The following is a 15,534-nucleotide window of genomic DNA, read 5'->3' as shown; positions in this document are numbered from 1 at the left end:
CTATAGCACTAAGTGTGTTCCTACTTAGGGTTTATCAAAAAAAAAACAAATGATTAAAAATGGATCTTGATAAGAATCTAAAATATAGTAGGATTGAGCAAACAATCATATAGACTTCTTCTGTGTAGTAATTTCGTTTTTAAGAGATACGTAACCTAATCAAAAGTGATTTCTCCACTCTGGCTCTTGGTTGGAAAATTGCTAGTTGAGTTTGGTTGGATACTCTCCAGTCTGTATTCGTGTTTGGAGCTCCAAAGTTCACTTATTCTTATACACATAAACAAACAGATACATCATAGTAACATGTGCATAATAGAAAGTCCATTTACAAAACATGGCTCCACTTTATGAGACACTTATTAAGTATCAACCTCACTCTACTCCGACTTGATTTCTGGCGTTCTGATAGGTTCAGGGTATAGAGCACTACGTACACCAGGTATGTCCAGGATCTTCTTGTTGAGTGCATTTTCCTCCGGCGTACCATGTCCGGACAAGAACATCAATCTGCAACCCCACTCGATCAGTTCCGGACAAAACACTTTCCAAAGGTACGTCACCTTAAACCACGATGGTTCGGTCACGTATCTCTCTTTCCTACACACACCTTTCACTATCCCCTTGGCACAACCTGATACTGACGTTACCGGAAATGCTCCAATTTGAACCTAATTTTGCAAATGAACATTCTATCAACAACGACACAAGTCATAATTATTCATCAATGTACATGTAGATTAAGGAGTTAGCCTTTGACTTACATCTCTAATGTCTTGGTTGACTACTAGCTCGCCTTCACCAGAGACGTACTTGCCTTGTGTGAGTTCAGATTCAATATAACCAGGTGTGACGATTGTAATGTGTACATCGCTACCAAGCTCAATCCTCAACGTCTCGAAGAAGTTCAACAAAGCTGCTTTGCTAGCCTAGTCAACATAATCACGTAACAATTCCTCACAATTAAACCTTACGTCCAGTAAAGCTGCTTTACTAATCATGAGAGATGTGTTTATATAGTGACTTACATTATAAAAGCTCATCCTTGGGGCGGTTAGCCATGCCGCAGAGGACGACATAGCCACAATCTTACCATTGCTTTGTCGAAGGTACGGAAGCGCAGCACGAGTTGTATAAACCGCTCCCCAAAAGTTAGTATCCTGGTACAAAAATAAGATTTAGTCTGTATTCTAATTAAAAATAATAGTTAGAAAGATTGGATCCTATTTATCACGATAAGTGTAACATTACCATAACTGCTCTTGTCCTAGTTATTTCTTCAATGTTTTCGAACATTGAAATTTGCATTATTCCAGCATTGTTTACAAGATGATCCACTGCAAGTTCAAATAAAATCAATAACAAATGAAACAAAAACAGATTTACTGATATATTCTTGAGATAAATAAGTCTGGAAAAAAATATTTCATTTTTTTCTGATTTTCTAGCAAAGTGGTGGACCTAAAACTTGTGAATGGTAACTAAAAGAGATGGTTTTGCCACGAAGGAACTAGTCAGCCTGGTGTGGTTTTGCTGACTTACATCTGCCAAAATGGGAGATGGTCTCATCGACGATTCGTCTACAATCATCAGGTTTGGAAACATCAGCGTGAACTGTGACAACATTAGGGGATCCAACTTCACGAGCAATCTCTGCCACTTCCTCTAGACGGTTCTTCCTTCGGGCAGTCAGAGCCAAACATGCACCTTTACTTGCGTACTCATATGCCAATTGCTGATGATAATAATAAATAATATATAGTTATATACACTCGTGTTACAAAAATAAAATATAGATACACTCAAATGAATAGACAAATAATATTCCTTTCTTAGATCTAAAATTTTAGAATAAATGCATTATAACCGAACCTCGCCGATCCCGGAGGAAGCACCAGTGATGAGAACCACTTTCCCATATACGTTTTCAGAGAAAATTGTCGAGAAGATAGACTGCACGAACTTGAAGAAATAAAAAGGGGGCAAGAAGAAGCAAAGACCAAAGAAAGTAAAGAAAGGTGCAGTTAGATTGAGGAAATCGTTTATCAATTCCATCTTCGATCAAAACACAATACACATTAACGGGATACGTACTCTCCTCGATCATTTGCTTCTGCGTTATATATAAATACAACTAAGAGAATTTAAAATTGGATTTCGAGCTAAACGGTGATGAGACAAATTGTGAAGACACGAGGATCAGGAGTACAGAGTGGCATCATTGCATGGCAATGACACGACACGTTGTCTGAAGATGTCGAAAACGCACGTCGATCACTTTGTGTACTTGCGGTTTTCTTTTTTTCCTTATATCTCAAGTGGATAAGATCAATCTTCATTCCACCTAGTTATATTGTCGGCGTTTTGCGTAATACAAAATAATCTACTAGATGTTCTGTGGGCGGATTAAATATGAATTGAAAACATATAAAATTCTGCGTAAACTCGTACTGATAAATTCTGTTATATATGAAATTCATATGATGAGAAATACAAAGCTAAATTTATGCGTAAGATACAATAATCATATAATAAACAAAAGATTTAATCATATAAATTATTACGATAATACGTTATCTAGTGGCTGATCTAAAACTGTTATTTTCGTTGTCTTTGCTCTATCATTTCTTGATTTTGAAAAGGTATATAACTATGTCAAATCAATCATAAAAGGTTATGATTGTAATGTTCAAAAAAAAATTATGATTGATTTGACATATTTTCTATATACCTTTAAAAATTAAGATGATGATAGATAAGGACAACAAAAATAATAGTTTTTGAAAAAATATTGTTGGATTTACCGTTTAACATTTTATAGAACGCATGTGTATTAGTATATATTTCTTTCGTTTCTAAATGGATGATGTTTTAGGAAGTTTTTGATGTTTCAAAATAGATGATGTTTTGATATATCAATGTGTTTTTTAGCTTTATCAAAAACTGTGTAGCCAATGATATTTTGTAGTCTCTTTTGTAATTGGTTGAATAATTTTTATATTATATTTTAATAATATTTTTAAGATAAAAAAAAAAATTTTAATAGTTGTGCACAACCTTAAAACTTCATGTATTTTAAAATAGAGGGAGTAGATTATAGAAGGGACGATATAAGTAATTTAAAAAAAGTCTTTAGATTATTTAAAAAATAATAAAAATTTAATTATAAACAATTAAACATATTTTATCGTGTTAAAATATATAGTTTGATAAAGTTTCTCTTCGCATGTTTCTCCTTATTTTATCATCTCCAGTTTTTGACCAGATTGCAGCCGGATCCAGTGAACCAAACTGGATTCAAGATGTGTACCCAGCTTTTTTGGAGTGATGGGGCGGTCGCTGGTCAGATCAGAATAGGAAGCGCCGCTTCAAAAGTAGATCTAAAGTTTGACTTTAGGGTGTATCTGGATCAGATTCCCTTCATAGGGTTCGAGCTCTTTCATCAGTTGCTTTGCTCGAACTTCCTCGATTTGATTTTTGAGTCAGAATGTCTGAGGGTTTCGCCAGGGTGTAGAATTGGATACCAAACTAACTTGTTTATTAACGTTCAATGTCAAACTGTATATATACAACATATGAAGTCGGCTAGACGTATCTTAAGCCTTAACAACCGAGATATCTTCATCCTTATCACAATGGAAGAGATATCACAAAACAATATATATCTAGGAAATACAATCATTATCTCTAATGATATATTTCCGTAATACTCCCCCTCACGTTGGAGCGTGAGGATTACGAACGCCCAACTTGGACAACAAAGTATTGAACTGAGCTCGCCCAAGAGCCTTGGTCAAAATGTCAGCTACCTGATCATGAGTACGAATGTGATAGAGAGTAATGAAACGAGCCTTAACTGCGTCACGAACTGCATGACAATCGTTCTCAATGTGCTTGGTACGCTCATGGAAAACAGGATTTGAAGCAATATGTATAGCAGCTTTGCTATCACAATAAAAACGAGTGGGCGGTTGTTCGATACCCAATCCCTTCAACAGCTTACGTAGCCACAACACTTCACGAAGAGCACCTGCCATCGCACGATACTCGGCTTCAGCGGAAGAGTGAGACACAACATCTTGCTTCTTTGTTTGCCAATCAACCGGAGAGTTTCCAAGCATAACAACGAACGCAGTAAGAGAGCGACGCGAGAGAGGACACCCGGACCAGTCGGCGTCGCAGAAAATGGTTAACGACAAATCAGGTGAGGAACTCAACATTACTCCTTGACCAAGAGTTCCCTTGAGGAAACGTACCACCCGCGTAGCAGCCTCTAAGTGAGCTTCCCTCGGAGTCTGCATGAACTGTGCCAAAATGTGTATAGAATAGCTCAGCTCAGGTCGTGTGTGAGAAAGATATATCAACCGACCCAAGAGCCTACAGTAAGGTGTAGGATCAGTGAGTAGAGGACTCTTATCGCGCCCAAGTTGATGATTCTGCTCGAGTGGAGTTGGAGCAGGTCGCGATCCGAGGTTACCTGTATCTGAGACAATATCGAGAGCGTACTTTCGCTGTGACAAGAATATACCCTCAGGCCCTCTACTGACTTCAATTCCCAAAAAATACTTAAGTTTACCAAGATCCTTCATAGAGAAACATTTACTGAGATACTCCTTAAACTTCTTGATCATGTGGGAGTTGTTGCCCGTAATGACCAGGTCATCCACATAAATCAAAACATGAAGTTCAACACCCTTTTTGTTGTACGAAAACAGGGAGTAATCATCGTAAGCTTGTACAAAACCAAACCTCAACAATGCATCAGACAGTTTCTTAAACCAACACCGAGGGGCCTGCTTAAGACCATAGAGTGATTTACGAAGGCGACACACTTTGTTGGGATGAGAGTGACGAAAACCTGGAGGAAGTTTCATGTATACCTCTTCTTCAAGATCACCATGAAGAAAGGCGTTGTTAACATCCATCTGATAAACTTCCCATTTATTTGCTGCAACTATACGAAGAAGTGTTCGAACTGTTGCCATCCGCACCACCGGCGCAAAGGTTTCGTTATAGTCAACCCCAGCAACCTGCTTGTTCCCACACACCACTACCCGGGACTTGCGCATTTCTATAGTGCCGTCCGCATTATACTTGTTCTTGTAGACCCACTGGCTGTCAATGGCAGTTTTACCCGCAGGAAGATCACAGATGTCCCACGTGTGTTGTTTCTCTAGCGCAACAATCTCAACAACCATGGAATCGTCCCATATTTTCACACCTGCTGCCTCCTTAAAGTGACGAGGTTCGAAATCTGCAGTGATATTAGCTAGGAACACGCGATGCTGAGGTGAGAAGTTAGCATCAGAGACAAAATTAGTCAAGGGATACAGTGAATTACCTTGAACCGGAACCGAAGACTCGCTTGAAAAGGGAAGAGGAGCGTGAGGGGTACTTAACACGGGTAACACGACTTCGCTGTTGTAAGCGACATAATCTTTCAGACGAACAGATGGAACCTGTTTTCGGTGACCACGACCGAGTTCTTCAGGTACCTTAGCTGGAGGATTCTCAACATTCTCATCAGACACGACTGCTGCGTCAGTCTGATCCGGTTGTTCTGTCTGAACATTCTCAACATTCTCTGTGACAACAACCGGACTCTCTGCACTTTCCAAGCCCCCAACAACTTCCTCAGCCACTGGCTCTGCAGAGGCAACTTGGGTGGAATCCTCTGGCAAGCCAGGCGCATCAGTTGCCGCTGGCTCCGAAGAAACATCAACTGAAGAACTCCCCCTGTCCTCCGATGTCACAACAAACTGCCAGTCTTCATCACAACTATCAACCCCAAGACCTAGCGTACGGGAGGGAACATCACCAGACTTGTAAGGGAAGACATCTTCTCTGAATACAACATCTCGCGAGACAAGAAACTCCTTTCGTTCGAGATCAAAAACTTTGTACCCCTTCTTTCCGAACGGATATCCCAAAAAGACACACAAACGACTTCGTTCAGCAAACTTGTCTTTGCTCCTGATCATCCTGTGAACATAGCAAGCAGAACCAAAAACTCGTAACTGAGCATAGTTTGGTTTGCATCCATGAAGTAATTCATACGGAGATTTTCCTTTGTGAATTGAGCTTGGCGTCCGGTTAATAAGATAGGCAGCAGTCAAGATCGCCTCTCCCCAGAAACTGACAGGCAAACCGGCCTGAAAAAGTAAAGCTCTAGACACGTTTAAAATGTGTCTGTGTTTGCGCTCTACTCGTCCATTCTGCTGAGGTGTTGCTACGCACGATGTTTGATGGACTATACCATGCTCGCGAAAGTAGGTTGAGAGACACATAAACTCGGTCCCATTGTCACTGCGAACTGTCTTCACTGATTTGCCAAACTGCTTCTCCGTATAAGCCAGAAAATTCAGCAACACACTTCGAACTTCTGATTTTTCTAGAAGGAGATACGTCCAAACTGCCCGAGAAAAATCATCAACAATTGTTAAAAAATATATTGCACCACAGGAAGATGGAACACGGTATGGACCCCATACGTCAACGTGAATTAGTGAAAAACAGTCCTCTGATTTATTAATACTTTCGGGAAAAACTGCTCGAGTTTGTTTAGCTCGAAAGCATACATCACAGGTGTGAGAACCAACAGTAGAAGATGAAAAAACAGGTAAAGCCGAAAGAACTGAAAAACTAGGATGCCCTAAACGCTGATGCCACAGTGTCTGATCCGAAGAAACGTCAACTGAATGAATCTTTGCTGTAGCCACATCCGTTAAGTAATAGACCCCATCACGCTCCTCACCGGTTCCAATCAGAGTCCTCGAGAAACGGTCCTGTAAAACACAAACTGCATCAGTAAACATTGCAAAGCAACCCGTCTGTTTGAGAACTTTGGAAACTGAGATCAAAGTGCAATTGAGCGATGGTACGTAAAGAACATTATGGAGCGAGATTTTGTCAGATATGGAAAACTTTCCCATACTCAACGCAAACGTCTTACTACCATCCGCAAAACCAATCGAACACGGAGGTATTGAGACTACATCATGTAAGAGAGACAGCTTCCCAGTCATGTGATGCGAAGCACCTGTGTCTAATATGACATTACCAAATTTTGTCTTACCAGAAAGTTTGTCTGCTCCTGCCTTTTCATGAATCATCTGAGACAATATTTTCCACTGATCATGAGTGAAATCAGGAAACGACGAAGCGTTGGAGCTGGTAGCATGTGCTGCATTCACTTGCCCTCTGCCACGACCTCCACGGTTTCCACGACCTCGACCACGACCAGCTGAAGCACGATCAGTACGTTCATTCCACCACTCAGGAAAACCCACCAACTCCCAGCAGTCCTTCTTTTCATGACCGGTCCTGCCACAGTGAGCGCACGGCACCGTACGATCTCTGTTACGAAGTATCGACGAGTCAGACTTCGAGGCACTCTGGTTGTCACCATGTGAAGACACGTCCGTTTGTCGGGTTAAGAAGCCAACAGCGTCTTGTTTCGCCACTTCACGATCACGAGACACTCCCAACCTCTGTTCCTCCCTAACGACCTTCGAGTAAACTTCTCCTATAGAAGGCAACGGATCCAACCCAATCAGAGTAGTACACAAAGACCCGAATCGGGAATCATCAAGTCCCATGATGAATTGATGCACTTTATCATCATCACGTTCTTTGGTCAATTCACCAGCAGCCCCACACGAGCACACTGGAAGAGGTCTATACACCGAGAGTTCTTCCCACAAAACACTTAGCCGTCCATAATACTCAAGAACGGTCTGTCCTTCCTGTCGGCATTGCGCCAACTGAGCTTTCAACTGGTGGATGCGCACTTTGTTCCCGACAGAGAACCTCTGTTTCAACCCTGCCCACAACTGACTTGCATCGGAGACAAACGTCACGGATGACTTCACCTTAGGGTCGATGGAGGCACGTATCCAACCAATGACCATTGAGTTCACTGCAACCCAACTATCATAATTTTTGCTATCAACCGGCGGTAACTTCACAGTGCCGTTGATAAACCCTATTTTTCTCTTGGCTTGGAGAGCATTGAGCATCTCGTTTGCCCAGAGATTGTAATTATCTCCTGTCAACATAACCGGAGTAATCAAGGCTCCTGGATTATCAGAACCATAAAGAGTGTACGGCGAGGAGGACACAATCTCCTTGACTTCACCAGACTTCACCACCAACGCATCTGTCGCTTCTTCAGCACTCTTTGAATCATCTCCAGACATCACTACTCACGTTTGTGCTCAAACAATGAACACGGGTACGAACAGAAATTTTAAGAAAGATTTTTAAGCTGATCTTAGCTCTGATACCATGTAGAATTGGATACCAAACTAACTTGTTTATTAACGTTCAATGTCAAACTGTATATATATAACATATGAAGTCGGCTAGACGTATCTTAAGCCTTAACAACCGAGATATCTTCATCCTTATCACAATGGAAGAGATATCACAAAACAATATATATCTAGGAAATACAATCATTATCTCTAATGATATATTTCCGTAATACAGGGACTTCTCCACAGTTTCTATCTTCGAAGCATCCACCATGGCATCCTGGGACTCAGACTGTTAGATGGGTCGAGATAGATTTGGGTTTCTGCCGTTGTTCCAATTTGTCTCTGCTTTGCGACGGTTTCTGAGCCTTCTCCGCCTGTTGATGGGAGGTCCTCATCCTCTCTGCTCAATGTTTCAGAAGGAAATCGTCCTAAGCTTCCTACCTTTTTGATGCCGAGTTGCCGGCATCTTTCGTCCTCTGTTCGTGTGATGGGGTCAGTGTCGAGCCGTTATGTCCTCTGTTTTCGTCTGCCAGTATCTCACCAGTGTTTCATCGGCTGGATTCTCTGTGTTGGTTTGGATTCTCAGAGAGTTTGATCTGTCGCATTTACAGAGTTAGTGTAGCATCTAGTGAACTTCAATGTGCGGTGGCCAAACCAGAGCTTAGTCATCCATGCTTTGCATGTCCTCCTATAGGAATTCTTTGGGATGGTCTGTGGTGCCTCAGACTGTTTTCTGGTTGTTAACTCCAAATATCTCTTCGGTGCAGGTTCCAACATCTAAGTTTCAAGTCGCGATCTCATGAGACAATAGTGTTGTTCTTAAGTAGTACAATGCCAAGCTTTAATCATGTTCCAAGTGAAACAGATTAAACCTTCATTTGCTACTTTGATAAGCTCCCTAGATTACTAGATTTTGATTCATCCAAAACTTGTAATCTCTTTGTATCATTACTCATCTAATGAATTAATGTAAACAGATTATTATTTGTAAATAATATTTAATTTATAAACCAATGGTAATAATAAATCAATTTTATTTGCTAAAAATATTGTAGTTTCTATTTTTATTAATATTTGTGATTAATTAATAAAAAAATTAAAAAATTCTAGGAGTGTATCTATGACTTTATAAAATATTATACAGCACCAATCATATGTTTTAAAAGTCTAACCTATAGATGACAATTAACGCTACAATACGTCTACTTATCATAGTATATAAAAAGTAGTGGTCTATTATGTATGCGGCTGACATACCGTTTATGGAAATACTACAAAAGCCCCATGGTAGTGTTTTCATTGTGTTATTAATGCTGATATTTCTTCTAGTGTCTATTGGATCTGGATGCTTATATATGAGATTTCCTTATATATACCCACAAACGCTTACTCTTTCGTTTATTCAGTTTTACAGTTGACTTTTCAGAGATTTTTAAGTGTAGGGAGAAGACTGTATTCTCTAACCTAGAGAAAATTTATGAACCCTTGTTTCCATTGAGATAATACTGGTTATTGTTTTAAAAAAATAGACATGCTGTAGATGCCACGGGAAAATCGTTAATGAGTTAGTAAATTTATTCGAGTTCCTATCATGAAAGAAGTTTCATAGAAAAGACGGTAATTTCTTGTTTTATACTCTAATAGACTTATGATTCCACTTGTATTAATATATATTTTCGCGTGATAGTTGGGAGAAAAAGACATGGCACGTTTACTTTCGACGTGTGCGCAGAAAAAGTAGAACATTTTGAGAATTGGTTCTCAACGTGCTGTTAAACTTTTAGGTTTGGTTCTTTCTAACCTATATATCCAATTAATTATGCATTAGAAAAACAAAGTTTGTGAAATATAACAAACACTTAAAATAGTGGATAAAGCAGTTAATAATTCGAAAGTTCTCTCATACCCACATGGTTACGTAAAAAGCTAAACTAATTAAGTAAAATATATGTCTGAAGCATGTGATTAGTTTAATCTTAACGAGTAAGAACCCTTAAACTATATAAAATCTCAAACTGCATAGCATGCAAGCACGCACTATAAATATCGTCCGAAAGTAATCGAGTCATTTCAAGTTCAGCCAGACTCTCACCCTTTAGCTCTAAGTTTCCTCTAGCTGCTTCTTCAATATTCCCATCTTATTTTAACTAAACCTTTTTTACTTAAGGCATACCTTGAACCGGTATTTGCCATGCAAGAGTCCCAATATAACAAGAAGTCATCTCTTAAGTTGCTCGACCGCCTATTCGTGCCGTTTATTGTAGTTGTTGTTGGTGTTATAGTTTTTGTTAGCCCGTTTTGGCTTCAAGTTTCTCCCAGATTTTTCATATCAACTATCTCTAGAGTGATTACTTACATGTCATCCCCCAAGGTCTTATTCCTTCTCACAAATATCATCGTAATCATCCTCATTAGAGAATCAATGTTTTCTAGATCAACATCTGTTCTTCCAACTAGCGAGTTACGCAAAGAGTGCATAACTGTGAGAAACAATTCTTGTGACTTGTGGTCTTGTGCAAACATGAAGATGGGAATCGGATGTCAACAGCTAACAAAAGAGAATATGGATAGACCGAGACACGAAGATGGTAAAAGGCGTAAGCTTAGTCCGATGCAGATGGATTCACTACACCAGAGAGCTGATGATCTGATCGCTCGTGTGAACAGACGGAGGAGGCTTGAAACTGGGATTTTACATAGCCACATAGACCATAGCCGTATGTCATAATAATTACATGGCCAAACCTGTGTGCATATAAAGTATTGTTATCACGAAACTAATATTCATCATATCTTAAAAAACGAAATAAGCATTCTCTCCAGAATGCAACCTCATCAACGTGTATTTTCATTTAATCATAAAGTATAAAATTCAGTTTAAATTTTATGTGCATATTATTAGGGATTAATGTCCCACATCGGATATTGGAAGGGATCTTTAACAATATATAAGATGGATGGACCACTTCACTTAGCACCAATTGGTTTTATGTTGAAAGTCCATCTAGCTTAACATGGTATCAGAGCCCGATCCATGTAGTCCAAATCCGATCCATTATCGATCCAGCCCAAAGTCGGCTCATCGATCCTTGTCCGAACATTCCGAGATTGACGCTCAACGAGCCATCATCTCGAGGGGGCGTATTAGGAATAAATGTCTCACATTGGATATTGGAAAGGATCCTTAGCAATATATAAGATGGATGGGTCACTCCACTTAACACCAATTGGTTTTACGTTGGAAGTCCATCTAACTTAACACATATAATACGTTTTAGAGACGAATTTTACTATACTCCGTGCACACAAGTTTGACTCCGGGGCTTGCATTCTTTTTTTCTCTCGGTTCTGTCACCGTGACCGTAAGTAATTAAAATAGCTTCTGGGTGGTCCAAAAAGGAGTTAGTAACATTTATGTTAATAAGTTAACGTGAGTGGTGAGTAATATGTTTTAATTTAAACCAAAAACAAACAAGAATAGCTTTAAATCACCGAGTCAGTTGATTGAGCTCGGATACAGGCATACAGCTCAACTACGTTTCAATAGATTGTAATTTTTTTAGTAAGAACTCTTTTATTTAATAAGACAATGTACAACGGTTTCAACACACAAATCCGTTTCCTATGGGTGTGCCGAATGTGCTTTTACTCAGGGCCTAAAATTTTTTAGACAATTTTAGTTATAGTTTAGGGCCTGGCCTGTTTTTCAAATTTTAGGGCCCTTTTTAAAATAAATTTTGTACTATTCATGCATTGGGCTTCCTAAAACTTTGAGACGGACCTATCAACACCCTCTTCACTTTCAACACTGTCATTTTCTTCTATTTAACATTCTACATCATTTTCTTTCTATTTCACCTAATTTATTTAACACACATTTCATTTTAAATATCTACAATGGTTTATTTTAATAAGTTCAACACCTTACCCCACAACTTTCAATTCATATTTTTGTTTTTCACAACATAATAATTATATTTATATTAATACTTAACTTAAAACTAAAATAACATAACCTTTAATAATATTTATTTAGAATTATTATGCTTAGCTTACTTTTTAAATAATACCAAAATTAATATTAATAAAACAATTACAATTAAAAAGTTTTTTTTGACAACTTACAATTATTATTTTTTTAAATACTAAAATACTTGATTATAATAAAAATGATGTTTTTTATGTGTCCAAATGATATGATAGTGGTCTCTATTTATAGAGAAAAAAATCTAGAATTTTGATATAATTTTTTTTAAGTTTTATTACATAAAAATTACGTTCGAATTATTGGATGAAGATAAAAAAAAAAATCTGCACAGCCAATCAGAACCGATAATTTAAATCTTATCCAGATAAAAAAAAAAGAAGTCGTGATACACTGCGTGCGTGTACACACTCTAAATGTTCCTGCCAACCATATAGTGACACTTGGCAGTGCGGGCCACAAAAGAAAAATTCAGTTGTTGAAATTTTCCAAAACATGGTGATGCCACGTAGACAAGCACATTTTTTCAACATCCCCATAATTTCAACTGTTGAAAGTGTGTTTCAACACTCTCATTGTATGAGTGGTCTAAGTATATATATTTATATAGTGTGAGAATGGCAAGCGACTGACTGAGATGTTCAGTCCTTTGTGCTCTGATACTGTAGTGGGCTCATATCCGCTGATGGACCTAGTGACTTGAGACCAAATGAAAGCAAGACAAGTTAGATGGGCCTCAATTTATTAATGAGAAGCCCATCATCAAGAAGTTAACTGATATAAATATGGGAAGAGATGCAGATGATTACAACAGAATTGTAACAACATTTCTTCGTCATCTCTTTCTTTGTAAAAAGTCGTACGCCATTGTTGGCAAATCTTGAGCTCACGTAAGCACTAGATATAATAAATTCTAGGTACTGATCCTGAGAAGATGTACCAAAAGTCAGAGAAACTCTAAAAGCTTATGTGTGTTGTTCTTATTTGAAATTTCTTCGTCGTCTCTTGATTCTTGTGAATGAGTGGAATCGCGATCTGTAAACACAAGAGAGAAGAGAGCTAGTGAATTAGAGAGGACAGCAGAGTGAAGTCAAAGAATTCAATCATTCAACCAAAGAGTAGGTTGGATCGGATTCTTCTACATAGTTATGTAAAATGCACCTATCGATATACCATAGCAGCCTTTTCGCCAAAGCTAACATTGGGGTCTTCTGAAAGCTTATGTAGTTTTATTATTAGTTCCTTCTTGCCATTGAATATATCACCATAATTAATGGTTTCATTCTTCAACAACTGTAATTGCTTCTAGTAATTATGTGATGACTTCATAGTCTATTGTGATGGTTTTATAGTCTCGTACTGAAAATTTTCAAAACTACCAAAATCCGCAGCATCATTCTCTTTGACAACACACTTTTGATTTCTATTTACATTATTGTGACCATTGTTTGTAGTCAGTGAGACATAAATACACATAACATCTGTCTTGGACAATGTGATAAGGTTTGAAATGAAAGCAACTGAGCTTGCTTATATTATGAGCTTGCTTATATTACTATGTTATAAACTTATTGTTATGTTTGTTTTGTTTTGGAACTTATATTATTGTGTCATGAACTTATTGTTATGTTTTTTATGTTGAATTTGTGTCAACTATTATATTCTATAAGCCTCTCTTTTAATTTTCACAACTATAATTTTTGTTAGATTTACAATGAAGACAATAGTGTATGATTATAAGAACTTGAATAAATGAAATAAGCATTAAACAAATATTTTTTTTAATAATTAGAGATAAAGTGGATTTATATTTATAATATTATATAAACTGTCAAAACAAGAGTATTCTAACCATAAAAGAGAACTAAAATCCAATTAAGTTAAATATTTTTGGTTCGGAAGACTTCTCTGAGATGTCTGCTCGTGAAGTCTGTTATAAGTCTTCGATATCTGAAATATTTGTATATCCAAAACGTTTAAGTGGCTTCAAAACAGTGAAAACTTCAAAATTAAAAAAAAATTAATGCTTAAATAATTAAAAAAATAGTCACATATGGTTGAATCTATAACTTTTTGAATCTAACATATAAGCACACACAAATATACATATCCAGAATTTATAGATATACTTTTAAAGAAGTGAAATATGAAAACCATGTAATGAAAAACTTGGAAAAAAAACAAGATAAATTAGTGAGAAAGACTTGAGACAAAAGATGAAGAACTGATATAAGTTTGGTGTTTTCAAGTTTAAGAGATTATAGAGAGGTTGAAGAGTTTAGAGTGAGAAACATTACATTTTTGCTCCACCCATTTGAGAAGAATAGAGAATGTAAATTTCCTTTATATAAGAAGACAAAAAATATCCAATTAAGTTAAATATTTTTGCTTTGTAAGACTAAGTCTTCTATTATAAAATGCATTAAAAGACTTCTCAAAAAGTCAAAAAGTCTTCCGAGAAGTCTTCTAAAAAGTCTGCTTGAGAAGCCTGCTCGTGAAGTATGCCAAGAAACTTACATATCCAAAAACGTTCAAATGGCTTCAAAACAAATAAACCTTCAAAAATAATATTTTATGCTTAAATAATTAAAAAAACAATCACATTAGGTTGAATCTATAATTTTTTCGAATCTAACATATAAAATAAAACACACAAAAATACATATCCAAAATTTATAGATCTATCTTTAAAAGAATGGAAGAAGAACATGTAATGAAAAATCTACAAAAGCAAGATAAATTAGTGAGAAAAATATGAGACAAAAAAAAAGAGAAATTAATATAAAGTTTAGTGTTTTCAAGCTCAAAGAGATTAGAGAGAGGTCGAAGGGTTTCAGAGTAAGAAACATTACATTTTTGTAACAGCCATTTGAGAAGAAGAGAGAGAGAGAGAGAGAATGTGTGTAAAATTTTATATAAGTAGACAAAAAAATCCTATTAGGTTAAAATTTCAGTTTATAAGTCTGACAAGTCTCCTTGAAAAGTCTACTCGTGAAGTGTGCCGAGAAGTCTTTCGAACCTGAAAAAACATGCATATCAAAAATGTTAAAATGGTTTGAAAATAGAGAAAAATTTCAAAAATATTTTTTTATGGTTAAATAATAAATAAAACAATCACGAACAAAAAATACTTATCTAAAATTTATAAATCTACCTTTAAAGGAATGGAAGATGAGAACCATGTAATTAAAAACCTGCATAAAAAAAGATAAATAAGTGAGAAAGACATGAGACAAAAATGAGAAATTGATATAAAATTTGGTGTTTTCAAGTTCAAAGAGATTAGAGAGTTTA

General features: G+C 37.0%; 2 protein-coding genes across 2 annotated transcripts; one reads left to right on the top strand and one right to left on the bottom strand.

Moving 5' to 3' along the window:
* Positions 1-242: 242 nt before the first annotated feature.
* Positions 243-2,103, bottom strand: LOC103852182 (11-beta-hydroxysteroid dehydrogenase 1A). The gene is made up of 6 exons (XM_009129098.3): positions 1,870-2,103; positions 1,540-1,732; positions 1,249-1,334; positions 1,026-1,157; positions 762-926; positions 243-668 (listed from the first exon to the last, which is right to left on the bottom strand). The coding sequence occupies exons 1-6, from the start codon at positions 2,050-2,052 to the stop codon at positions 378-380; spliced, it is 1,050 nt and encodes a 349-aa protein (XP_009127346.1). The 5' UTR covers positions 2,053-2,103; the 3' UTR covers positions 243-377.
* A 6,387-nt stretch (positions 2,104-8,490) lies between these two features.
* LOC103852181 lies at positions 8,491-15,427 on the top strand. The gene has a single exon (XM_033285486.1). It carries the CDS (start codon positions 10,447-10,449, stop codon positions 10,981-10,983), a length of 537 nt encoding a protein of 178 aa, XP_033141377.1. The 5' UTR covers positions 8,491-10,446; the 3' UTR covers positions 10,984-15,427.
* The last annotated feature ends 107 nt before the right edge of the window (positions 15,428-15,534 follow it).

Source organism: Brassica rapa, chromosome A02 (assembly GCF_000309985.2).
Source record: "Brassica rapa cultivar Chiifu-401-42 chromosome A02, CAAS_Brap_v3.01, whole genome shotgun sequence".
NCBI classification, from domain to species: domain Eukaryota; kingdom Viridiplantae; phylum Streptophyta; class Magnoliopsida; order Brassicales; family Brassicaceae; genus Brassica; species Brassica rapa.
Note: the sequence above shows the minus strand (reverse complement) of the source record. Positions and strands in the feature narration are given on the sequence as shown.

What these genes read in the sequence shown, in the direction of transcription:
- LOC103852182 (XM_009129098.3), bottom strand. Translation starts at nt 2,052, where the DNA reads ATGGAATTGATAAACGATTTCCTCAATCTAACTGCACCTTTCTTTACT. An exon ending in CTTCCTCCGGGATCGGCGAG is followed by an intron (nt 1,733 to 1,869) that starts GTTCGGTTATAA and finishes TATTATCATCAG; the next exon opens with CAATTGGCATATGAGTACGC. An exon ending in CATCTCCCATTTTGGCAGAT is followed by an intron (nt 1,335 to 1,539) that starts GTAAGTCAGCAA and finishes TTGAACTTGCAG; the next exon opens with TGGATCATCTTGTAAACAAT.
- LOC103852181 (XM_033285486.1), top strand. Translation starts at nt 10,447, where the DNA reads ATGCAAGAGTCCCAATATAACAAGAAGTCATCTCTTAAGTTGCTCGAC.